The 25,519-nt window shown below is 51.5% G+C and overlaps 1 protein-coding gene across 3 annotated transcripts; it reads left to right on the forward strand.

Moving 5' to 3' along the window:
- Nucleotides 1–10,215: 10,215 nt before the first annotated feature.
- On the forward strand, nucleotides 10,216–23,669 carry CD34 (CD34 molecule). 3 transcript variants are annotated; one of them, XM_080569495.1, is made up of 8 exons: nucleotides 10,216–10,492; nucleotides 15,165–15,296; nucleotides 16,027–16,322; nucleotides 16,775–16,852; nucleotides 19,106–19,253; nucleotides 19,582–19,622; nucleotides 20,390–20,554; nucleotides 22,120–23,669. In XM_080569495.1, exons 1-8 carry the CDS (start codon nucleotides 10,414–10,416, stop codon nucleotides 22,285–22,287), a joined length of 1,107 nt encoding a protein of 368 aa, XP_080425621.1. In that variant the 5' UTR covers nucleotides 10,216–10,413; the 3' UTR covers nucleotides 22,288–23,669. The 3 variants fall into 3 exon arrangements, with proteins under 3 accessions (XP_080425621.1, XP_080425622.1, XP_080425623.1); XM_080569496.1 differs by lacking the exon at nucleotides 22,120–23,669 and adding an exon at nucleotides 20,865–21,022 and having other exon boundaries at nucleotides 10,217–10,492; XM_080569497.1 differs by lacking the exon at nucleotides 22,120–23,669 and adding an exon at nucleotides 20,868–21,022 and having other exon boundaries at nucleotides 10,217–10,492.
- Nucleotides 23,670–25,519: the final 1,850 nt, after the last annotated feature.

A 25,519-nucleotide genomic window follows, 5' to 3' on the forward strand; every position in this document is an offset into this window, starting at 1 on the left:
ATGGACTGAAAGCTTTCTTAGCTGGCAGCACAGAGCCAGCTGCCTGGCAAGTGTGGGCAGCGCCTTCACCACTGCTCTTAAACAGGCACGAGCAGGATTCTCCTGCAGCTCTTCAGAAATATCTGAGGTTCTACACCAGAAAGAAGTCTAGTTGATAAACCACAGGCATTTGATCTAGTTCAAAGCATACGGTACCTGGGATGCGATTTGCCGTTGAATTCTCCGTTGGCACATGGTCATTCCAGACGGAGTGCTTACTTGTTTGCATGTGTTGTTGGTTCTTTTTGGCTGTGCACGTCCTCCTGGTGCCTCCAAGCTCTGCTGCTTGTTCTCCATGCTCATCACAGACGTAGCTTCACCTCTCCTGTGAGTTGTACATATTAGCGTGTTCATTTTCCCTGTTACGGAGACAAAAGCATGTATTTTCCTTCCCACTGTTTTTGTTGTTCAGGATTAATCTGCCCATTAATGGATAATCTGTCAGCGTTTAGATGCATTGAAGTTGGGAGGAGATTTACAGGCTTGTGATACCATCTGCTTTATTAGAGCGGGTTGAAAACCTGACGTTCAATTTGTTCTGCGGGATTTGACAACAGATTATTCTCTAGATTCCAAAATAATTAACAAAACCAAAAACCAGAGAGAGTGGAGACGAGAAGGGGAGGGGAGGGAGGGGAGCAGGCTCTTGACCTGCCCTCTCTGTACGACTAACCTCAGCAAAGCAGCCTGGGGCGCAGAGGTTTCTGCTCCTCTTTGTTCCTGTCCTTGGTAACAAAATGCCATCAGAAGCCTGGTTCGGAGAGCGTTTAGCAAGAAATCCTGAGGCTGGAGAACAGCAGAGCCAAAATCTATCTATTAGGCCTTGATATTTAGTAGAAAGCTTTTGTGCTTGAGGAGGAGGCTGGCAGAGGGAGGTGGTTGTGTGCTCCGTAGTTTGCTTTGAAAGGCAGAGGAACAGCGGTGAGCTCGGGAACGTACCCTGAACACGGCACATCCCAAAGTTTCCCTTTCAAATTATGGACAAATCTCTCTCAGGCAGGGGACTCTACTGACCTCTTGCCACCGTCCTAATGAGAAAAGATGATGGTAAAACTCCAGGGTTGGGAAAAAAAAAAAAAAAAACACAAACAAATCTCCTTTCCTCCATAAAAACAAACCAACAAACCTGTAACAATTAATCTGAAACCATCTAGGAGAGGTCTCAGGAGAGGGCTCGCATTTCCAAAGCGCTCTCTGAAGCACTTCTTATAAGTAATGGAGCCTCAGCCTCCGTGTATCGATCGTGTGCCCCGTGTCGCTGGAGCGCTTTAGCTAAATGATGCGGCGTCACTTCTCATCTCCGATGCTCTCCCGAAGATTACAAATGCTGCTGAAGGGGCCACGTCCTGAAGGGTCAGAGAAGTTTTTGGCAGTGGGGAAAAAAAAAAAAAAAAAAGAAAAAAAAAGTAGATTTCTGGTATTCCTCATCCAAACAAACAGGGCGAATCGCCTTGGTCTTCTCACTGCCCCAGCCGACGTTGCACTGAGCAGCACTGAAAGCCGTGCCCATCACGATCCTCCCCATGGGGTGTGATGGCAAAGCAGTTCCTGGTCCTTACGGGAGGTTCTGCATGCTGCTGGGCTCCTCACAAAGCTGATGTTTGCTCTCATGCATCCACATCATGCATGCACCATCCTTCTCCTCTCATTCCCCACTGTGGCATCTCCCCAGCTCCACCCTCAGCATCCCCCAGGGCCTCCCCTTGTCCCCTCAGAGCAGAGCCCTGTTTTCTGCCTGTATAAAATGCTCCTTCTTCCTAATAATTGCTTGAGATCCTTGCAGGAAAGACTTTCTGTAGGCACAGAGCAGAAATATTCCCACATTGGAGAGTCCTGCTCCTCACGAAACAGCTGGCGGAGGCTGTCCTGCATCATGTCAGGACCTTCAGCAGCAGTAAGGCCTGGGTGGTACCACAGGGGAGAAATGCATTTGGTGGGGCTAGGAAGAAAATACCTGAAGGAAAATGTAACTGGAGGAACCAGAGGGTCTGTCAATAGTGGCAGGGTGGAAGGCAGCAGCCCACCTTGGTTGGGGTCCTGGCATGGACCTTCTGTGACGCCGGTCAGGCATGAAAATGAGGAGAGCGCCGTGGGGTGGTTCGATGTCTGGGGACTGCAGGGACACGTGTCGGATCTCAGTGGTCCCCAGCGTTAAGAAGTGACGGAGCAGGGGCCTGTTGTGAGCCAGCGATGCTCTGCTGGAAGGAAAAGGCCAGCTGGTGGGCTGTGTTGTCAGGGGAAGCCTGCGGTGCTGCTAGTTTAAGCACAGCCCAGCAGTTGGCTTGGCTGCATGAGGCCGAGTGCCGCTGCCAGGGCGCAGGGCAGCAGCACGGCCTCACCCCCAGATTGTGCAGGGCTGTTGCTCAGCTTGGGCTCAAACCACAGAGAAATGGGTCAGTCCTGCAGGAGGCTGTTCCCGGCCGAGCCCCGGCTGTGGAAAAGGAAAGGGGCCGAGGAGGTGCCATCCTGAGCACAGACAGGACAAAGGTGCTGTGCCTGGAAGCTCTGCTCGGGGCTGAAATCCTTCCTGCAGCTCTGGGAAAAAGCGGGCTCGTTACCTTTCTGTTACTCCGGGAAGTTTCTTCATCTTGGTTATTTCTAATGCACCTTTCATTGCCTCATAAATAGATATTTTTTCCCCTACATCATCGTAGTACTGGGAATGCAGGTTTGGGATTGTACCCACAATTTGGATGTCTTCCCCTTGCCTCGTCCTTAGCTGGGCCTTATCAATAGCACTGTGTCAGATGCCCTATAGTTTGTGTGGTGAAATACGATGAAATAGCACGTATAATTTTAAGCTCTAATGTTGTTGGCTGTTTAGATTTTAATGCAACTGTCCTGTAATATCCATCTCCTCCTTTGGCAAGAGCTAGGCTCATAAGATGCCCCTCGCTCCCCTTCCCAGGAGGTTTAACTGGATAGCATCTGATTGCATATGCGCTTTGATTTTCAGTGATACTGGAAGCTTTTTGTTCTATTATTCACTGTAGGTCTGTGTTGTCTGTGCTTATTATGTGCCATCAGAAGGTACCTAGGAGTCTGCAGCCTTCCCAGCCACTCCTATTGTACAAACACATCAATAAATAAGTGGTGTCTGAATTTAGCTGTGTGCTCGGAACTGTTAGCAGAGCCCTGTCATTTTTTCAGGTCATCTAGCACAGAAGTTGAAATAGTTTTGCTGTTGCATCCTTCTCTTCAGGAGACAACCAAAGATGTGGCTCTTAGATTTCAGTTTCATTTTATTCATCCCTCCAAGACCATGGAGACGACTTTAAAATCAGAACAAAAGGATGTTTTGGAGGAGGGCTGTTACTGTTTCCCATGTGGTGGGTCAGTAGCAGCAGGAGTTGGTAATGACTGGGGATGCTCCTGTCTATGTATTTGAACAAACCCTCCTTTGAAAAATGGAAAGACTCGTACCTCTGGGACCTCATTTCCCAGGTAGAAAACAGCAGCACTTTATTATCAGCAATTGCCAGGGTGGAGATGAGAACCCTTTCCAGTCCTTTTCCCCTGGTGCTTTTAAAGCTGCCTTTCATCGCTGCCACTGATGAGTTTCACTTCTCATCTGATGCTTCAGTAACACCTGGCTCTAACCTGATATTTACTCAGTAAAAGCCAATCCTTTATTTCATAATTACAGTTTGGGTTTCTTCTCTGAGAAATACCATCCTAGTTTTTAGGCTGGAGGGGCTCTTCTCCCTGGACGCAGAGGCGATGCAGAGCTCTAGCCCCCCACCCTGTGTCTGTAGCCCAGTGACCCCTGTTCCATGGCCAGGAGCCACTCGTGGTGGGGCTGAGGGCTTCCTTCTGGGACCATGGGAGGGAAGCCACTATTCCGTGATACATCAGCCCCAGGGCACTGCAGACAGCAGCAGGAGCTCACCCTGCGCTGCTCCAGGGGATGGCTGCATTTGGGGTGCACCAAGGTCAGAAGCCAAAAGCAGCTGCCATCGCCATGAAGATGAGCGCTGCTGCATACGGTGCTCGTTCGGACTCAAACCTCACTCCAAGCATCACATATGTCCCTGGTGCTCGTCGCTCGGAGCATCAGCGGGACTGGCTCGCAGCCCTGGTGATGGATGGAAGGCCCGAGCAATGAATCCGGCTCACATGTTTATATGACATCCATAAATGGGAGAAATAAATTGCAATCAGCAATCTGTAGATCTGGATGGAGAAGCTAATCTTTGTACTAAATTGCGAGACTTACGCTTTAATGATTTTTATTGGTGTTTTGTGGTGCTGCTGTTTATTATAGTTAAGTACCTCGGATGGTGCCGCAATGAAAAGCAGTCAATGAAAGCAGCCAGGTTAATGAGACTCTGATACAGCCCAAAAGTAGTGATGGATAGTAATAGGAACATGACTAGTTCATCTCTGTCCTCTCCTGTTCGTTCTCTTGCATTGCTGCAAGAAATGCCCCTCGGCCCCTTTCCTTTCACCCTTTTCCAGAAATACAAAAATCAGACCTTGAGGACATCTCATTGCTTCACAGCACAGGCAGTAGTCACCTAAAAACATACTTTTGTGCATTAGGCTGCACCCAGCTCAGAGAAGGGGTACTGCCACATCCTGGACAGGCATGTAATGGGCTTATGTTCTCTTTCTGAGTCACTGTCATGACGTTAGTGAAAGCAAGTTCTCTTTGAATGACAAACCCAGTATTAGCAAGAGTTTTCAGCCAGGTTTCGTGGCTGCTGGTGGCTTTTCCTTGCCCCGCTGGAGCTCGGAGGCTCCCTGCCCGCTGGCTGCTTTCCCTTGCAGGCAGGGCCCGACGGTGCTGCGGAGCTCCTGCACTGCTGCTTCTGCCCGGCCGGTGGCGAGGTGCAAGCTCTGTGCCTCTGGTAGGAATTGCATTCAAACACAATGAAGGTTTTTATTTAGCACTTCTGCCGGGGCAGCGCTGAGGCGATTGCAGGGTTTCTGCCTGCAGTGCTCGATATGCTGCGGCCGCTTTCCAGGTCACGGCAGCAGCTCCGGCTGAGGACCTGCTGGCTCTTGGCCCATCCTGTGCTGGAGGAGTGCTTTCCTCCCGTTCAGGCCCCTGCTCTTGCAGCTGAGGAGAGCTACATCTTTTTGGAGGCTTCTGATTTTGCAGGTCCTTGCCTTGTTTTCCATGGCAGTTCTGTCTGACTCGTTCAACCTCCCGTATTGCTGCGGAAAATATGCATCTAGGGAACAGTTTCATGGGAAACGCTTAAGTGGTTTGATTTACATTGCAGCCTGCCCCTTAAAACCAGATTAAGGACCTAGTAATACGCTGCAAAGCGCTGAGCAGACAGAAGGTAGTAAATGAGCATAGCCTTGATTAGATTTGAACCAACAATCTTGAAGTAAAAGTTTGAGGCATAAAACTGTTAAACAATGTATTCGCCATATGGTTTGTTGAAATGTGGTCATGTGTATGCTCCATATCCACTTATTATCTGAAGATATTGATTTTTAGTGGAGTAATCATACTAAGTGATTTGTTTTAATACACCATTTTTGTAAGCAGTATGTTACAGTTAAAACAACCATGAATCTTATTTTTTAAGATTTCCAAAAGCTTTTTAAAAAGAAAATATATGATCAATGAATCAAAACACTGATATTCTTGGTTTTTTTTTTTTCAGCTGTCTCTCTGAGGAATAACTCTGCTGAGTGTAAATGAATAAGCAGTAGCTGTGCAAGGGCATAATAAATAACAAAGGCACCCATTAAATGTAGTTGCAGGGATTATGAAGAGGCAGGACTTTGCCTGAGTTGAAATATATACATATATACATGCACACATACTATATATACATAGATATGGTCTTTAAATCTGAAAACTGTACTTAAGACTTGGGAAAAGAATGCAAACATAGATAAATATATAGATAAATAGTGGTGTAGCAAGGCAGTGTTCTTTTGCAAATGATGGTTTTTAACAGCTCTGCGGACTCTGGAAGTGAGTTTAGGAGCCCAGACAAGCCTAGCACTTCTTGCTGAAGCAGGAAGTTTTCCTCTGAGATTACAAAGAAGGGAGGAGAGGAGGAACCTTCATTTAAGGTTGTAGGCAAAGGTGAGGTGAAGGGGCAATGGCGGTGTCGTCCAGCACCCTCTGCTATCGGAGGGCAGCGTGCCCACGCAGCTGCAGGGATGTGTCTTCAAGGGTGAGCGGCTCCTACGACACTGGGGGACACGGGGGAGTCCAGGGGTTTTGGTGAAGCTCTGATGTGGAAATTCAGGCAGTAATCTCTCGAGCAGCCCTTGCACAAAGGGTGCCCTGCTAAAACTCCCAGTCTCTAGCTGAAATGCTAATAAAGGAAGCACTTCCTGCACGAAGAGTTACAGAATAAATATCATACGTGCGAAATCAGAGATAAAACAAATAGATGTCAAGATTTTAAGGAAATAGTGATAAGGGCGATCAGTATAAGGGAAGCATTTGGGCTCTTTGCCCTTCGAATCACAATTGCACTCAGGGCTGTCTGCTCAGAGCATTGTGCTTACATCCCGTGCTCATGGACGAGGCTGCCCATTGCTCGCAGGATTTGGTCCCATGCCTCCTGTTAACACAAAGGCAGTGGTTGTTCCAGCAGCATCTTGGAAGTTTTACTAGGAAAAATACTCCAGGCTTCACTTAAATACTGTTTCGTTTGCACATTTGTACACTGCTCTGGTGTCCCACCCAGCAGGGGTGCAGGGTGCTCTGCTCAGCACCCCTCCGGCGCAGGAGTTTGGGTGCAATTGCCCCAAAGCACGTCTCTGTCTGGGCAAAGGAGTGGTTGGGATGCTGAGGCTGAGGACTGAGAGGCAAAAAATTGGGGTTTTGGCTGTGGCGTGGCACTGCTCCAGGCGCTTCCATGTGCCTCTGTTCCGCCTGAGCAGTGGGAATGCCAGGAGGTGCTGACACTCGCCTGCTGGTGATTTGAGTGGGAAAGTTATTGAAGTGCTTTCAAACTCTTGAACGGGAATGCATAGGTGAGGGTAAGGTTTGGTTTCTTTGACGGGTTTTTGTGCAGAAATAATTTTCTAACACTGCACATCCTCTGGGTCAGTAGTGCTGGTGTCTTGGGAGGATGGTGGGAATTTAATTATTTCTTTTGTCCAAAATAGCAACTTTTAAGAGGTGGGGAAATGACTACACCAAAACTATTGTGTGCCATCTGCCTGCTAAAATACTTATAGAAAACATGTTTCCTGGCATATAACTTCCTAGCCATATGTCTGTTGCATCATTCACAATTAAATTAAATCACCCTTAAACACTTGGACAGATTCCCAGCCTATGTGAACAAGTCTTCATCACTGAGCTGTTTGAAATTTGGACACTTGATCCTATAAATGGTTAGGTCAAATTGCCTCAGCCATTGTTAACCTTAGACAGCTGATGCTGACTACTTCAAGATAATTCAAGTGCATGTTCCCAATTTTGGTCCTTAAATTTTCAACTGTAAAAATGTTATAGGTCTGAAAGGAGGAAATAATTTCACACTATTCATTTGCAATGTGCTCAAGCCCCTTTTAAGCAGAGGTTTAAATGGAGAGTCATGTCAATGAGAAAAAGTATTATATTCCGCTCATTGAGTAAACAAAGGGAAATAGCTGAAGTGTGGGGTTGCAGCTGGATATTCTGACTACTCAGCGTGTGCTTGGAGGTGTGCACAACCCAGACCACAACAGAGGAGCTTGCCTACTCCATGGGAAGGGACAGCAGGTGCCCAGACCTGGGCTGTCCCCACTCCAGCTGGCAGTGCCACAGAGATGTACAGTGGGTGCTGCCACGGCCCTTGCGGACACGCGGCAATGCCCACCTTCAGGAACGGCTGAGACCCTGTTCCTGTGCTGCGTTATAAAACCGGAGTTCTGAAAAATGAGTTTTTAGCTGACTCTTCCCCAAGAATTTGTTTATTTGTCCTCAGAGTCTCGGCAGCTTGGATGGGTGGAAGGAACCCTAGGTAGCTCATCTAAAACCCTCCCAGGACAGTGCTCTTGATTACAGAGAGACCTTTCCAAGCACGTCATCTTTTTTTTGGTTCTTCCTTTTGAGGATGTGCTCGGTTTGCCCGTTGTGCCACACAGAGCTGAGTCACCGTCCTGAAGTGAGTTGTACGGCGTGATCTGACACACTCGGTGCACGCAGTGGCAGTGGGGATTAACAAAAACCTACATCTTTGTCACAGGGAATTTCATTTAAACGCGGCCCGGCTTCCACTGGAAGCTGAGCACGCTCAGGTCTGTGGTTCCCAAGCTCGCTGTCTGGCAGCCCCGGCCATCGCCTATTTTTAGCCCCGCTCGCTATATTTAGTTTGTTTGTGAAAGGTGAGATAAAACCGGCAGCCAAGCCCAGATGATGCTGTTGGGTTTCTTTCATTGACGAGCCCGGAGCAGCGCTGGAGGAGAATGGCAGGAAGCGGGGCCGGGCGGATGGGAGAGCCCCGTGCTGGGCAGGAAGGGGCTGCCGGGGGCTCGACGGGACGGGGGCGCCGGGGGGCTGCCCCTGGCTGGCGGCACTGCTTAATTACATTAATTCGATTTAACTTTATTGCTGTGCAGTGTGGAAGAATTGTGCTTTGTTTTATTCTTCCCCTACAGTTCTTTTTTCTTTTCTTTTTTTTTTTAGTGTACTTTCTGTGCATTTCTAAGTGTTTGCTGTGTGGGTGTGTGCGGTTTTGGGTTGGTTTTTTTCCTTCATTGCACAAGAGTGGTCCCGAGCCCTGCTCTGCCAGAGGCAGCTCAGCAGCTCTTCTTGACACTTTTCAGTGTGGCGGGGTTCTGGTCCTCGCCAGGTCATCTTTCCTCCTAGAGGCTGGTACGTTGAAACTTCAAGTTTTTATTTTCGGTTGTGCTACTCAGGCCAAATTCTCACTTAAACGATAATAATAATAGAAAGAAAAAGTTAGACAGTGTAACAGAAGTCTTTATATAGAGGTTGGAGCACATTTCTTAGCTACGGATGTTTCCTTCCAAGAGACTTTTTCCTGTCTAAAAACTAAAAACAAAAGCTACTGGAATTTTGTCATACCGATAAATGTATATAATGGAAATGCTATTTGGGGATTTCCAATAATACCATCATTTCTTTCTTTTTCTTCTGTTTAATCCCTTTTGCTGACTGGAGCCATGTGACTGCAGAGTGTAGCGGGGCACCCACAAAAAGATAACACAGAGTTTTATTGCCCTTCCTCCCACGGCTGTTTTCCCGGCCACCTCATTTTCGATTTCCTGCAGGCAGCGCCTCCCACAGTGACTGTACCATTTAGCTGTACAAGGAAAGGAAGAATTCTGACTTAACTAGGGTTTAATTTCTCAAATGACCAAACCTTTCCTTTTTCCCCCAAAGGCTGAAACAATTACCCAGACATTTCTATTGTCTTTGGATATAAAAATCAAGAAATGAAAGCATCAAAGTGTTTTTAATGTGAAAATCGATCATTTTGGACACAGTCATGCTTCCAAGGCCACATTCTGTTGCCTGTTGCACAAACCCATGGGTCAGGCAGTGCCGGGCCAGGCAGAGCTGCCTCCCCCCGGGGCAGGAGCAGTTCCCACACCGGTGCTGCTCCCAGCACTGGTCCCAGTTCCCCCCAGTGGTGCAGCTGCTGCAGCACAGGGCCAGGACTGGCTGCTTGCATGTGGTGATGTTCAGCCTGGTGACAAGGGAGAATTCAGTGTTTCTATACTGGCATTCATGTTTCTATAATGTGTTCTTAATGGGGATGAGCTCCAGGAAGTTATTTATTAGTCTCAAGTCCCTCTTCTGCTCCAGGTTTTATGTGGAGGTTTTTGCCTGTGAATCCTGCTCTCCCCCAGACCTTCCCTAAACCATCCCACTCACGTTCTCTGTTTGACCGAAGTAAATTTAGTGAAGCTAATGGAGTTACTTCTCTCCAGGTCAGTGGTGATTTCACATCCTTGAGTTCCTTGCTTAATTTGCTGAGAAAATCTTGGATTCAAAAGCCAGTTTTCGGAGTTCCCCTCTTCCCACGGCACAGGCAGTGCCCGGTGGCTGCTCCCGGGGGCTGGGGCTCTCAGGAGTGGGGCAGCAGATCTCAGGAAAGGGTTAAGCACGGCCAGGGCTTTGGGCTCCTTTGCTGGGGGAGACCGTTGCTCGTTTGTTTGTTTGGAAGTGCTGGCAGGAAAGCGGGGAGGAGAAAATTACCTAAGTGATAGTGAGGTTGCCATGAACTATATAAAACTGTGAAATCAAATCAGACAGAACTCCACCTCGCAGTCTTGAACCAGAAGCACAACCCCTGAAGAGAAACCCACCCCAGCACCGAGTGATCTCAAGGACTTGAACTCAAACCAAGCTATATGAGCTCAGCAGAGCTGCTGCAGAGCTGAAAATCCAAGTGCTGTCAAAGCAACCTCCAGTTGTACTGGGAGCTGCAGGCAGGAATGCTGTTCTGGGGAAGTTTTAAAATAATGAAGTGGAGGCAGCTTTTCTGGATTGCATTCTGTGTTGTGAAGTTGTCTGGTGAGTATGGACTGCAGAAAATGTCAGGGTTACAGTCACTGAGATATAGCACAGCATGGGGATAGTGCATGGGGCGACTGCTTTGTAACTTCTGAAAGAGCAAGTTGGGGGGAATGCATTTTAATGAGTGTTTAGTGGGACTGGAGCAGATTGCAATTTCACATAAAGAACTCTGTAATGACATTTTACAGAGCAAGGCTGCATTAGACATCCTGCCCAACACATTTACAGCAATGTGCTGCAAACAGAATGCTGCTGATTTGAAAAGGAGAGCAATCAAGATATGACAGCTCCCTAAAAGAAGGCATATTCAAGATAACACAAGGGGATGCAGGCGCAGCGTGCGAAGCTGTGGAGTGCATCCACAGTTCGAGTCTGCACTGATGTAAAATTAGCCTTGCTTTTGTTTTGTGGTGGGAACTAAACATTTTCTGAAAATTAGATGAGCCTCTATAAATATTAAAATCTCCTATTCCAGCTCTTCAAATATTCATTGTATGAAAAAAATAAATGAATAAAGGGCTAAATTTTATGGAAATATTATCATTTTTGTCCCAAACCCAACAACCATAAAGTAATAAAAAGGGACTAAAATGTGAAGCAGCACTCTGTGAGCTGCATAGTGTGCTGGGACAGAAGCCAAGAACCTGCGGGTGCCTCGTCAAATGCAATTTTTCCTTACTCCCGTGAATGTGAGTGACTGGCTCTATTGAAAGAATTTGCTATATTCTGTTCTTCTGTTTCGTGGCGCTCCTTTCATGTTCCCTCTGCTGCCAGGGTGGATTGCTCACCCAGCCATTGTGCCTGACCTGCCAGTCTATGTTAATTTTACAGAAAGGGAAAAACAAAGCCTCTCAGGTGAAATTCAGGAATATCTGCTGGTCTGCAGTGAGCAAGGTGTGAGACAAAAGTGTTTACCTGAAATGAGAAATCTGAGTTGCTTGTAGTACAAAGCAGAAGTGATACAAAAGTGATAAAAAGCTTTGTCTTTGCAAAGACAGAGCTACTGGGCGACAGGGGGTTGGTTTAATGCTGCAAAATGTCATTCCTTTTGCTGGCACAGGCAATGCTGTACATTTCTACAGGCTATGGCATTGCTTTATTAACACTTCCAGCTCTCCGGCAAGTAGGAGAGGTTGATTTCTGTCTGGTGTAACTGCAATGCAGAGCGAAGGAAATGAGGAAGCTCATCCCGGGAGCTGTGCGTGCTCCTCAACCATTTGGGGAGCCCGAGGGAATTCAGTGAAGGTTTCAGTTGTGCAACTCCCGCTGGAAACCCTGATTCTGGGGATTTTGTGCTCAGGGCGGCTCCTGGCAGCACTGCTGAGGGTGGCCCTGTCCCTGGGATGCCCTCCAGCACAGCTCCGGCTGATGCTGCTTGCTTTTACAGAAGAAAAAGCCCTGTGCCAAGCCGGGGCTGTTGCGGGTCTTCTACAAACACCTCTTGTAGGTGTGGAACGAGGAGGACAAAGGCCCTGTGCCCAACATCTGCCAGGCACAGTTTGGCTCCAGAGCAACAAGCAGCTTTGCCCAGCCTCGATGGGAGCAAATTGCCCGTGAAATGCTCAGTGCTGGGCTTTGCCTGGTCCTTCAGGGAGCTGCTGAGCTGCACTGAAGCTGTAGAGCAGGAGGGAAGGTGCAGCAGGACTGGAGCCACTGGAAATGGGGTGCTGATAAACCACGTGGCTCGGCTTGACGCCTGTACGGGGAAGAGAAGCTGTGTTCTACTTGTTCCAATATGAGCACTTTTGGCCCGTATCATTTTTATTCATCTTTGCCAGGCTTGATGTTTTTCCTTCTTAAGTCTCCTGTCATTGTGAAGCGTTCTTTCTTTCCTTATTTTCTTTTGCAAGAACTAGAAAAGGGTTGAAAATCAGGGAAGCAAAAGGGGCTTTTGAAGCCCCAGCCATGCGAGCTGCAGGCCCTGCGGAGGGCTGCACACCACGGCCGTGCCAGGCAGGGGTAGCAGTGGGCACCGAGCGAGGACCAGACCCGGGCTGCTCATGGGGCAGCCGTGGGGGGAGCCCCCAGCATCCCGCAGCCCCTCCGTGCCTCGGCCCCACACCCATATCCTGTCTGGGGCTGCCGGAGAAGGGAACGGGGGCGGGAAGGGATTTTATCAGATATTTCCAGAGGGAAGAGGGCTCCGCCCGCCTGAGTTCCTGCCACATGGCTGAGAGCAGTGAAGCTGGAAATGTGTGAGTAATGTAGGCTGGAGCCCTCCGAGCAGCGGCTCCGAGAGCTGCTGCCCTGCTCCGTGCCCCACTGGATCCCATGGCGCTGGCTCGCTGCGCCGGGGATGCTCGGCCGCAGCCCTGCGGCTGCTGGAGCCTTGGGATGGCTTTCTCAAGTCTTTGTTAAACGCAGAGCTTGAGAAGCTACCGTGCCTGGCTTTCCGTGTCAGAGCACTGAAGTAGGCACCCCACTAGCGGCAGGTTCACCAGCAGAGCTGGTGGCGGCGCAGAGCAGCTGCTCTCGGCACAGAGTCACCGTCTGGGGAATCTCCCAGGGGCCGCACCTTCTGCCTTGTGGGATGCAGGTGCAGGGGAGAAAACGCTGCGGTTAGTTTGCTGGGGGTGCGAAGTAGGGCACAAAGTATGGAAACTTTTTTTGTGTTTTCTGAGTTTTTGCCATTGTGGAGTTTTGCCTTCTACAGAGGTATAGCACTCAGGGATGGGTGCTGGACCTAGTCACCCGCTCTAACATCTATAATGTTGCCTTTTTTCAGTTGGTCTGAGCTGAGATCATTCCTAAACCCCATTGTTAACATATCTTTAACAACAATCATATACATCAGAAGCATTTATTATTTTTACTTTTTTTACTTATTTTACTAACTGGTAAATTAGATACTATGAAGTATGGTTTTCTTCCACATACCTACGATCTTTTGCTCCTGCATGTGCTAGCCCTACCAGGTGAAGATTTCTCTGAGGTTAATAAATGGCTTGGCTTAAACTCTCAAACACTTAATACTAACAAATTGACAAAGTTTAGCAAAGCTACTAAAAATGTATGGTGCAATAAATGACCCACTTTAGTGGAGCACCATGTGGATTATCCAGCTCACATCTGGATCATTATTTATCTCATGAGTCCTAAGGCTTGAAAAAAACTTAGCCCTGTTTTCTATAAAATTGCCTGCATATGCTACAATAAAGGGAAGAAAAAGAAATGCTATGCAACAAGTCTTCTTGCAAATTGCACCGAGCAGTAATCCAGGCTTCAATTTATGATATTCAGTGGTGAAAAGGCTTTGATTAGAAATACCTCTGGTGCTGTACAAACATCTGGAATAGTTCAAAGGTGCTTGGGTGGCTGTGGCTCTTTGGGAGGTCAAGTCCAGTTCCAATGATGTAAAGTTTCCGGCTAATGTCCATGCAAGCACAAAGCCGTATGCAAAGAGTGGATTTCACTTCGTGCTACTTACGGTTCTGGGCACGCAGTCGTGTCTCCTGGTTTTGATTTGTTAAAATTCATCAGAAAAACGTGGTGATTTAACCGGCTGGAACTGAACTGCCTGTGGAGGGGAGAGACCCCTCCCTTGAACAAGAGCCCTGCCAGAGCCCCGAATCCCGGCTCCAGCCCACCTGCACCGGCCCTCGGCAGGGCCCCACGCTGCGGCCCCACAGCAGCTGCAGCCCGGCCGGCCGCAACCACCACACGGCCCCGCATGGGCTTCTCGCAGACCCCAGGGTCCTTTGGACCTCTGCCAGCACAGTGCTGATATCTCCATGTAGAAACGCAGCAACCACGGTGGTGCTGAGGCGCCTGGTGCTGAGGTGCCCAGCACCCAAAGGCGCGTGCAGGGCGCTCGGCCTGGCGCTGGTCGGGCCGGGCCGGTGCTGCTTGCTGTCGGGAAGGGTGAAGTAACGCTCCTTGGAGCGCGGGCCGCTGGGCAGGGATACAAGTGAAACAGTGCATTTTATATTATTTTCTCTTTAGCGTCTGGATAAGAGTCTTAAGCAGAAACAGCCCCGGAGTAGGGACCAAAGCTGCTTGTAAAAAGTGGGAGTAGATCTCAGGAATATAAAAGGTTAATAAATGCATTTTCACTGACTCATAAAGTTCATGGCAGAAGGGAAAGCTGGAAGTGTCATCTTTGTAACATACCAGGAAGCAATACATAAACTTTAAGTTAGAGCAACAAGCGATTCTCCAAACATTCTGTTTTACCTCCAAAGATGTTTTTGCTCATGAGTCAGAGCCTGATCCCAAGCCAATGGGAATGTTTCTATTTACTTTGAGATTGTGCCTGCAACTGCAAATCCAACTTATTTTTCCTGAGGCACACAAGCGATCTCTTCCAAGGCCTGCGTCTTTCCTCCAAGGGTTATAAACTCAAACTGCTATACAATCCAGCTTTGTGCTGAGCTCTGCTCGCTTGTGCATCCCTTGATAAGGCCGAGGATGCACAGGCCAGGGGCAGAAACAATCCTGCCCTCCTCCGGCGCTGCCCCCGGAGCCCCTGCAGGGGCTGTGCTGAGCCTTTGATGCTCGCCCCGCTGACCTGTTTAGTCTCTGGACTTCCCCCATGCGAGCTCAAGGCAGCCTGCCATTTTGGGGCAAGAAGAAAGCGAATTTGCGAAGGCAGCTGACCCCTCCCTGCGCTGCAGGCACCCAGGGGCCGGGTGGGGGCCGGCTACAGCCCCTAATGCTCCCTCTCCCCCAGGCACCGCTGCTGACAGCCCGACGGACGCCCCGGCTCCAACAGCCCCGGCCACGGAGACAGAACTGAGCGGAACCGGCAGCTTGGCAGCCACCGGCGCCCTGGGCAGCGCCACGCCGACACCAGAGAGCCCCGGTAATCGCGCCCCTGCGTTCCCCACAGCAGCCGCGGTGTTGATCAGGTTTATTTAGTGCACAGGTGCAGCATGCCCTAAGAAACCATGTGGTCAGGGCATGGGTTGTGCTCTCAAAAATGAGGCTTCTAGGAACATGCGATGCTTTATTCTCGTGCAAAAATCACACCTGGGCAACCTGCCATTATCTGTCATCAGGCCTGGTGGCTTAGACCCATTCCCTTCACAGAACAGCCAGGAGGTGGTGGGATGAAGTGCTCGTTAATCTTTTATCCCAGCGTACCTACGGCACACTCAGCAAATGGCACCCATAAGAGGCCTGCCAGCCTTGCTGATGAGAGGCCAATGCTGTGGCGGGCTTGAAGCAGAGACCCTCAAACAGCTGAGCGTTGTCTGTCCCTGCGATGTCTGAAATTGGAGCAGCAATTTGAGGACTCTGGGTCAAGGGGGGGGTGAGGGCAACGCAGGGAGGTCAGGCAATGGCAACTTCGCTGTGTTGCAGCGTGTGCCCAGGAAATTAGGCAATTGTAAACAGATTACAAAGTGCATGTAACAATTAGGTAACTGAAGCAAGTCTAATGCGTGTTTCTTATACAGCCAATAACATGTTCTGGTGCTGCTGGCTATGACAAATCAATATTGTACTTCAGTCATCGCAATGCCACGCACTGATTGTACAGGACTTAAGCTTCCCCCTGCATCTTTTTTCACTGCATTTCTTCTAAACTGCAGACACAGACAGACCCGCCGCAGCCAGCCCCAGCTCCCCAGGGCTCACCAGTGTTCAGACAAGCCCAGAGCCGAGCTCACAGCCCAGCAAAGCCCCCAGGCAGGTGCTGGGCACCCACCTGCCCCTGGAGGATGCAAGCAGTGGGGTCTCCATGACAGCAACCCCAGAGGTCCACATCAGCACAACAAAAGCCACCCAAGAATCCACGCTGGCCCTGCTGAGCTCCACGGCCAACCCTGAGCTGACGTCTGTCTCGGAGGCCAGCACGCAGCCACACGTAGCAAGCAGTGTCCCCAAGGTGAGAGGAGGTGGCTGGAGCTGCAGCTCGCTTGCGCCCCTCACACTGGTCCTGACTGGTGCTCCCGCGCTGCTGGGAGGGTGGGCGGCTTTGCCTCAGGGCTGTAAGTGATTAAGAAGCATGAGCCTTGCTCCCAGACCCATCTGGACGTGTGGTGTAGGCTGCGTGGTTAGGTGGGGCTGAACCTCGGTGTAAGCCAGTGATGGAGCTCGTGCAGCCCGGCCTGGACCGGCGGGCGCCGCAGAGCCCTGCAAATTGCTGCCGGCAGCGCCCGGCATGCAGGAGGTAACCGGGGACTTCAGCATGAGCCGGGGCTTGCAGCTGTTGAGCAGGGGTGAGACAGGCACAGGCTCTCTGGAGGGTCTGTCTTTAAAACCATGCAGCTGTGCATTTTGGACATCGTGCAAAACCCCAGCAGTTCACTAACCCTAGCACTGCTTTTTGCCTTCCAGCCCATCACATGCCACAATGTCAAAGACGTGAGTGACACTGGAGCCATCTGCTTGCGCCTCAATGAGTCCAACACCTGCGTGAGTTCAGCCCCGTGTTTCCAAGGGGGTGGTGAGCAGGAGAAGATGGGGGGAAAGCAGGCAGCAGGGGCAGGGTCCTGCAATGCTCTTGGGCTGGCAGAAATGGGGTCACCATACCTGGGAGTCGGTCTGGGGTGGAGAGTTTGCCCCATTATTTGGGCTGTGCCCAGCTGACTGAGGCGGGGATGACTGCAGCGGTCTCAGGAGGATCCCAAGGGGACAATCGCAGCAGTCCCAGGGGAATTCAGCCTCCAGGTTGCATAAAACCTCCTTTTTCATCATTAAGCTCTGGGGCCGGTTTAGCTTCTGAAGTCTCTTCAACCATGTTCAACGGGAAATCGCCTTTGTTGTTGTTCTTCCTCTTCCCCGTTGGGAACGCAGTTGCCGTTTTTTGTCTTGCCAGCTGCCCTAGGAAGGTGACCAGGCCGTCTGAAGGAGCACGGCTAGCAGCACCGTGTCCCCATCCGTGCTCACTCCCAAGGGAATCCCAGGCGCTCTGCAACTGCCCTTGGCTTTTTGCACCAAGCCCGAACCATTTATAAAAGCGAGGCAGGGTCGGCTGAGGTGCTGCTGAGGGTGGGAGGCGATAACCCTTTGGTGCAGGAGGTGGAACCTGCAGCAGGGGCCAGATGGCGTTGGACGTTGTGGGAGAGCAGACTTGGCAATGCCCTGGGCGTGGAACGACAGGGATTAATTTTACTCCTGCTGGCCAGCCGTGCTGCGACCGCTTAGGATGAGTGAATTCCTACTTGCCTTCTCTCCGTAAACGGCCTATTAAATAAAAGCCGTTTCGGCTCGCTCGTGTTTATGGTGGCTGCGGTTTAGCAAGGATTGGTATGGAAACCCCAGCGGGAGGGAGCGGCCCGATCTCAGCTGCCATCTAGTGGCAACGGCACCTCCTGGCTCAGCCTTATGGGTGGCAGAGGCATAGATGGGTGCTGCACACGTAACATGCAGAATATCCCCATGGTGTCACCACGAGCTCTTAGCCCTCCTTCTGTGCAAGGGGAGCCCAGCAGCCCCGCTAAATCCACGCGTGCGGGGCAGCCTTCGCCCGCAGCCCACCTCCCGGCGCCCCCCAGCTTGGCAGCGGGTGGGAAAGCGGCTCAGCCCCGGCCGTGGTGGCGGCTGCTGGACCTGGGAAACAGATAAGAGTGCCTGAGAAGGGGGCAGATAGGAGGGACCGGCCGTGCGTCTCTTTCCTGCTGGCCTTTCCCAAAGCAAATGAGCAATAAGCTGGCACCCAGCGGCGCTAATTGCAAAGGGAAATTCTGACACGCGGATGAGTTCTTTCCACAGCGGAGAAAGGAAAACACGCACTCGAGCCTCTTGTTCCATCTTGGCCTTCCTAGCTCCAAGCCAAGCTTTACAGAGACAGCTGAAACTGATTTGTTTGTTATTCTCCCACAGATAGGTCTCTGCAGTTTTGCATGCTACGCGTGCGTGTTGGCGGGGGATCCCAAGGCCAACCCGGAGGGTGCGGAGCTGCGGGGCGGCAGGGGCTGCGAAGCCCCCCGTCGCTGGACGGGTCGAGGCTGGGGCAGGGCAGGGGGTTCAGCTGCTCTGTTAGCAGCTGGGGGCTGTGCCTCCGAGCCTGGCTGCCTCCGAAAATAGATGAGAGGAGAAGGCCTGCCCTGTCTGAGGCGGGGACTGCCCCTGCAGCTCCGCTCCCCTCTTCCTCTTCCACCCAAGAGTCGGTTCAGCTCTAAAAAGTGAGAAATTTGTATTTTTTTTGCCTAGCCTTTGATCAGCAACCTAGCAAAAACACTGAAGACATTTCCTAAACAGGAAGGCTAAATGCTTCTTTGTTATTTCCCTCCTTTCCCAGCCCCTGCCTGGGATTCTGAAACAATAGGGCTCTTCAGGCTGCTTGCTCAGTCCAAAAACTGGAGGGACTTGCCATGCAACACAGATCCTAAATTTAGCTTCGTTTAAATGCCGCTTGCAGGATTGCTATTAATGTCTTAATTTCATTTATTCTCGTTAAGTTAGAAATCAAGAAATAAACGTCTCTATTATTTTAGCTGTCGGTATTGGGGCACAAACAGTGTTGAGGTGGGATTTGAAGGTCTGACACCCCGGTGCTGTTTGTCACTTGTGACTACCTCTGCTCAGCTGTGCACAGCACAGATAAGCCACCAAAACACAGAGGGTGAATGCGCCTTACTACTAGGAGGCACATCACAAGTGTAGGTGGGATGGAGACGTAGTCGTGCGGCTGGTTTAATGGCTGTTTGCTTGAAAATTCTGCAGAAACAATTTTTAGAGATGAAGGGATCGGACTTGTGGAGTGCAATATGCGAGGAGAGCACCCGCCCCGTTCCCTCCCCCTGCCACATTAAACTCGCTAAGTCTGAGGTGGACCACGACTGTCTGCTCCTCATCCTCGTCAATGAGACAGGTCAGTGGTGTTAATTCCTTCGGCTGGTGGTGGTGCTGCTGGGTAACAACCTCAGCGTGGGCCATGGGAGAGGGGATGGTTTGCGGAGAGAGGCTGGTGGTCTCTGCAGGACACAAATCCTCACGCGCAGCCTGCGAGGAGATGTCTCTGCAGCTACAGATCTTTCTTCCTGGATTTTGCTAGAGCCATGGAGCCATGGCATTGCCTCCAGCACGGTGAAGAGGCTCACAGCTCCGCTGTGCTCAGCACCAGCCAGGTTCTCCAACGCTGACATTACCTGCAGTGTTACCTTCGACATAACATGCTTCTCCCGTTTTAAAAATTGCAGATCCTGCTACAGATGTGCTCCAGGAGTCTCACTGGGAAAAGGTAAATTTTAGGGGTGTATCCAGCTGGAGAGGCTGGGTGGTCTGAGAGGCTGGGAAAGGAGACCTTGAGGCTGCGAGTTGAGCCTGGAGCACGTTGCCAGTGCCCGCCACGAGCAGGCAGCATTCGTCCCTGTGCTGGGCAGGGCTGAGCCTGCTGATCAGGACATGCCATCTTAAATTTTTGCACACAGCAGTGCTCTAAGTCCACTGGCACAAACACTGAGGGCAGAAATGCTAGAAATAGTTGCCACCAAATTCTGTAGTATTTTCTTTAAAAAAGACTGGTTCCCAACAATAACTCTTAGGATGTAATTGGCACTCTGCATCTTCAAAGTACCATGCTGACGTTAATTAATTCCTTCTCTCAACACTGCAGTGAGGCTGCCATCGGCTTGTAAAGCTGAACTCCAGGTGCCTATATAAATGGCAGCCAACAGAACTGCAGCAGCAGTGCACAGAGATAGTTTCCCCGTGCAGATACATGCTCTAAATCTCCGGGCCTGAGCGCTCTTGTCCGTGGCAGAAAGCCGTGGTGTGCTGCAGCAGGTGCTGGGATGGGAGCAAGCCCACGCAGCCCCTCCGGCTGAGGATGCGCAAGCTCACAGCACAAGTGCAAAGCTCCTCTCTTGGGCAGTGAAGCCCAGCTCTGTTTATGTGCAGTTTACAAGGGAGGTGAAGAGCAGCATTGTTTGAAGGCCTGGTGCCTGTGGACCAGATGCACACGTTTCCTGTTTGGGAGACTCTTGGCTCTCTTTGGTGTTTTTCCAGTTCGGAATAAAATCCCTTCAGCAAGGGAGTGTGAGGAGCCACCAGGACTTTTCTCGGAAGACCCTGACTGCTTTGGTCACTTCTGGCCTCTTGCTGGCGTTCCTGGGCATGGCCGGATACTTCCTGATGAAGCGGCGGAGCTGGAGCCCCGCGGGACAGAGGCTGGTTAGTGCTTATAGGTGGCAAAACGCCCAATAGCGAGGAGCCGGCGGGATGCCCATGGGTGGCCCTGCACCCTGTGGTTCCTTTCCATCAGCCCGTGCGTGTCCCCAGCATGGCAGGATGGCCACCAAGCCAGCCCGTGCTGGCTGCCGCCTGGGGATGGTGGCTCGTGGCTGGGTCAGCCCGGGAACGGGGACGGGAGTGAGATGCAGGGCGAAGGGAACCTGCTCTGCCCTTTGGAAAGGAGCTCTCTGCTTGGGAAAACCGCCCCTTCCCTCCCATGCCTCTAGGTCTAACACTTGCTTTTGCTCAGCAGTCAGAACTCATCCAGCAAGACCCCTCCAGAGACACCGAAACCTTATGAATTTGTCATTAAAAGTGACACACTTTAACTTTCCGTTCTCTGCTTTTAAGAATGAGTTGTGTGTCTGTGTTGTACCGATGCTGTAATAAAGGCTATTTCTCCCCTCACTTAACAAGAAATGGTAATAAAATATATCAAGAAAGAAAGACAAAACAAATTCTCCTGTGTTTCCCCCTCTAGGCAGGCTGTGAGCTCAGGGCCCCACTTTGCCAGTGATTTTAGGGACTCTGCAGCGAGGACGGGCCGGGCTTTTCCCCCATTGCTGCTCAAGCCGTTAGTGTTTCCTTGCCAGGAGGGACTTGATCCAACGTGCAGCCGTGGAGTCGAGCACGTGTGCAAGATGCAAGCAGCACAGCCTGGGCCGTGGTCCCCTGGTCGCTGGAGCCAAGGCGTGCACGTGGCCGGGAGCCGCCTGTGTAGACGCGTGGCAGTGTCAGTCCAGTTTCCAGCGCTCAGACCTCGCTGCCACGGGCACGGGTGTCAGCCGAGGGCCCTGCTGCTGCTCCGCCTCGCTGGAGAGGAGGCGAGGAGTTAATGAAAGGCTGGGAGATGCACATGGGATGCGTGGGGCTGGCACCCAGCTCCCTGCTGTCCTCTGCTGCCAGCTGCGATCTTCACCCTCAGCCCAGGGCCACCAGTGCCTGCTGCAGCGCCATCGGATCTGCTGCCCTCGGGCACACGGGGCACTACCCTGCGGGGAGATAGCGGCAGCTCCTCACGGCTGTGTGGGTAACGAGCCGCAGAGCACAGCTTGGCATTTACAGGCCTGCACACACCTCCAGGCTTCAGCTGCTGGAGAGCAGTCCTGAACTGCTAGCGTGCTGCTGCGAGCTGCGAACCTGTTTGCAGACTGAAGGACAGAAGGAGAGGGAAAGGAAACCGGGAAGTCCCCTCAGCTTTCATTCCGTGGCGATTCTTGGCCAAGGTGAAAGCAGAGCTTGTCTGTAGCAGGTAGCTCTGCAGTCCTGAGGCAGGTCCAAAGCCTGGCTACCCAAAAATAACCTGACAGCTTCTTCTCTTTTCAGGTCCAGGAAAAAAAAAAAAAACAGTTCGTGGCTGGCATTCCAGCTTGGGGCACGGCGTGGCTCAGGCCCTCTGCTCCCATCCTCATGCCTGTGGGTAGCCACAGCTCGGCGGCAGAGCTGGGTGCTGCCAGCCCTCGCCCTCCTCTAACGCTGCCTTTCTTATCGATGCCCCTGTTTAGGACGAAGACCAGTACGACATGGAGAACGGCAGCCAGGGAAGCCCCGCGCTGACGGCGGCCGGCCCCGAGCCGCAGGAGAAGCCCAGCCTGAACGGGGCGCAGGAGAACGGCGCCTCCCGCAACGGCCGCTCCGGCGGGCAGCGCGGCCTCGCCGACACCCCGATGTGACCCCGCGGAGAGGGGCTCCGGGGGGTGCCGGGGGGCAGCGGAGAGCAAAGGGGGGGCAGGAGTTTTCTGTGGACAGCGAGGGACTGCAGACTTTTTTTTTTTTTTTTTTAAAATCATTTCTGTGAAGAACTTTCAAATCCGCCTAAAGCACATTAAACTCCAGCGCTACCCAAGTGCTGCTTCCCTGCTGCCTCCTACTTCTCCTGATGACCACACAGGAAACTTTTTTACTGCCATTCTCTGCTTTTGTTGTTAAAAGCACATAATGAGAAACGCAAGTGCACTTAGCCCCCGAGCAGCTTCTCAGCAGAGGCAGGCTGAAGCCTTGATCCAGGCTCCAAAAAACCACAGTTTTTGGTGGCAGAGTGTTAGGCTGATTAAAGTAGTTAAATCGGGATTTCAGTGACACAAACCTCTCAGGTTTCAGGGAATTATGGTTAACAGAGTTGTTTTTATCTCATCTTTAAGTGCAGGACTTCTTCCTCTTTTAAGAACATCAGGCATTTAATCCCCTCCTTGTGCTTTGTGCCTTCTTTAGCATTTCCTTCTCCTGTAAAATCTGCTGAAGCTCTGTGCAAAACTTTCCATGGGGAATTGGAGGCTGAAGTGTGACCAGACCTTGAACTTGTTTTTGTTAGTCCTACCACTGTGCAGGTAGTTGTTTCAGAGCGACGCCTTCCCCGGTCTCCTCATCTCCCGGCTTGGAGACAGCGTCTGACAAGACCCAGCAAGTGCCCCGTCCCTCGTCCCTCGTGCGCAGGGGAGGTGCAGACAGCTGACGTGGCTCTGGACAGCTCTGCCCGTGCCCAGGGGCATCGCCCTCACCCTGGCACGACTGTGGCCGTTGCAAATAGGACATTGGGAATAAAAGACACCAAAGGGCTCCGTGTCTGACGACCGCTAGACAGAAACCCTGATCCTGCTACGGATGTTTCTCCCTCTGCATTCAGCAGCGGGTAGGTGGGGGAAAAAAAAAGAGAGAAGTATTTTTCACTTCGGTAACAAAAGGCCAACGCTGAAATGCCAACAGCGGGAGCAAGTCCTACCTAGTTCCGCTTCCCTGCGAATTGCTCCTCTCAAACCTAATTGTTAATAATCTCAGTGGGGGAAAAAAAAAAAAAAAAAGTGAGTGTTTTAAATGAACTTCTCCGCCGTGTCCTTGGAACAACAGCGTGTTTATCCCCCTGGGACGCGTGGCTCTGGCTGCGCCGTGTGCCAGCACGGCGAGCGGACAACGCCTCTCGGAGACCTTGTTTTCCAGCAGCAGCACGATGACTAAAAGCTGTGGCTTGTTCTGTGCGCCTTCTCCCTGTCTTTCAACAAACACGTTTGCAGGACAAGTGACGTACATCGAATTATTAAACCTCGTTTGTTTGATTTTCTGATGTTTACGATGTGCTGCTAATTCCTGGATAAATAAATGAGGCTGCAGTCTCACGGCATGATCCGCTGGCTGGGGGCTGACCTGGCAGCAGGGCTGTGTGCGTGTGTGTGTGTGTGCGAAGGTGAAGGTGAAGGCTTCCTCTGGGCACTCAGGGAGTTGATATTTCACAGGGTTTTCCACCTCCATCCCTCCCCTGTGCGGGCGGAGGGGCTGAGCACCTGGGGCAGACCCACGGGCTGCGTTTGCAGCAGTGACCGGGCTGTAGGGTGCTGGGAGGGGATGGCTGCAAGTCTCTGGGCAGAGGAGCTGACACGGTGTAGCATGTGCAGGGGGGCTGTTGGCTCATTATTTCATGAGTTAACGCGTGGTAGGTGATTTGTCTAATGCTCAGACCTGGGAGGACTGCAGCTTTGACTCGGAGCGGAGCTGAGCAGCTCGGTTTGTTTGCTGGTGCCGGGCTGTCAGCAAGGGCTGGAGAGAAACGGAGCAGGGCCGTGCACCAGGCAAACAGAGGCGCTCAGTCCCTGGCCTTGGCTCTGCCAGCAGGGGAGGAAGAAGAGCTCGCTCCTCCCTGTGCACTGCGAGGGAAGAAGTCCCGCAGAAGCAGCGGTATTTTTGCTATGGGGTTTCTCAGCTCTCAGTGTATAGTTAGGAGGTTTTGCTATTTGGAATTGTTCTTTGTGGCCCCGAGAGCCGCTGCCTGATGCTCGGTATCTGGCTGCAGGAGGGGCTGGCTGGGCCCCTGCACACCCTGCCCCGGGCTCTGACCGGGCACAACCGGGATGCCACCAGCAGGGCCTGGAGGGTCAGGCTGAGCTGGGTCCCCCAGCAGAAAGCATGCACGGTGCTCACTTAAATCCCTTCTTCCTGCACCTCCCATGCCTTTTCACATTTTTATGTCAAATGCTTTTAATCGCTATGCAGGCGGTGCCCTCAAAGCCTCAAAGGTACTGGTAGGGCTGCCCGGGGTCATGTTTTCGGCTGTGCCATCACCTCTCAGGGTTACATGGGCTGGCACCCTGGGTCCTTCAGACACACTCCAGTAGAGATGCTCGAGCTCCCCTGAGAACAGGGGGTTTGGGGCTGGTGTCTCCTCTCTCCAGGACTGCATTCGGCTTCCCTGCCCTTTCCTCGTGCCTGTTTGCTGGGCGTGAACCCCCAAGCCCCAGGTATTACTGTATGGTGAGAAACCACCGCTGCCTGTTCTGGTGCAGGTGGGGAAATCCGACGTCCCAGCAATGGGCTATGGGGAAATGAAAGTACTTTCCCAAGAGCCCTGGCCTCTGCAGAGCACAGGGGACACTCTCCTGGAGGCTTCATTGTTGCTGCAGCACAGAACGGGGGTGGGTGTGCACTTTTTGTGTGTGTGGTGTGTGTTTTGTTGTTTGTTTTTTCTTTTTTTTTTTTTTTTTTCCCCTTTTGGCAGCTGTTTATCTAATCAGCACTATTTGCTGCATCACAAGTGAGAGATCTAATCAAAAGTCAGGTGCATTTTTCACAGCTCAGAGTATGTCCGACAGCCAAACTGAGACAATAAAGCTGCGGTCAATTGATGTGGCAAAACAAAAGCATTCTCTAAAACATCCTGACGGGCGGAAATGCTGAGTGCGCTGTGGCCAGGCAGGGAGCGAGGGAGCGAGCCCGGAGGAAAGGGCTGCGCAACAGCTCAGGAAGCTTTCTGCCCATGTGCAAACACAGGCAGGCTCAGCCCCGGCCAAACCGAGGGGTTGTTGTTATTCCTTCCTTATCAACCTCCTCGCATCCCTTCCTTGCCTGCCCCGCCGCCAGCCCTTGCAGGGCCGTGCAGCTGCTGCGCTGCTGCCGGCTTTTCTTCTGTTAGCAGCCGCC

The sequence above is a fragment of the Anser brachyrhynchus genome (genome assembly GCF_964034855.1).
Source record: "Anser brachyrhynchus genome assembly, chromosome: 27".
In the NCBI taxonomy this organism is placed as follows: Eukaryota; Metazoa; Chordata; class Aves; order Anseriformes; family Anatidae; genus Anser; species Anser brachyrhynchus.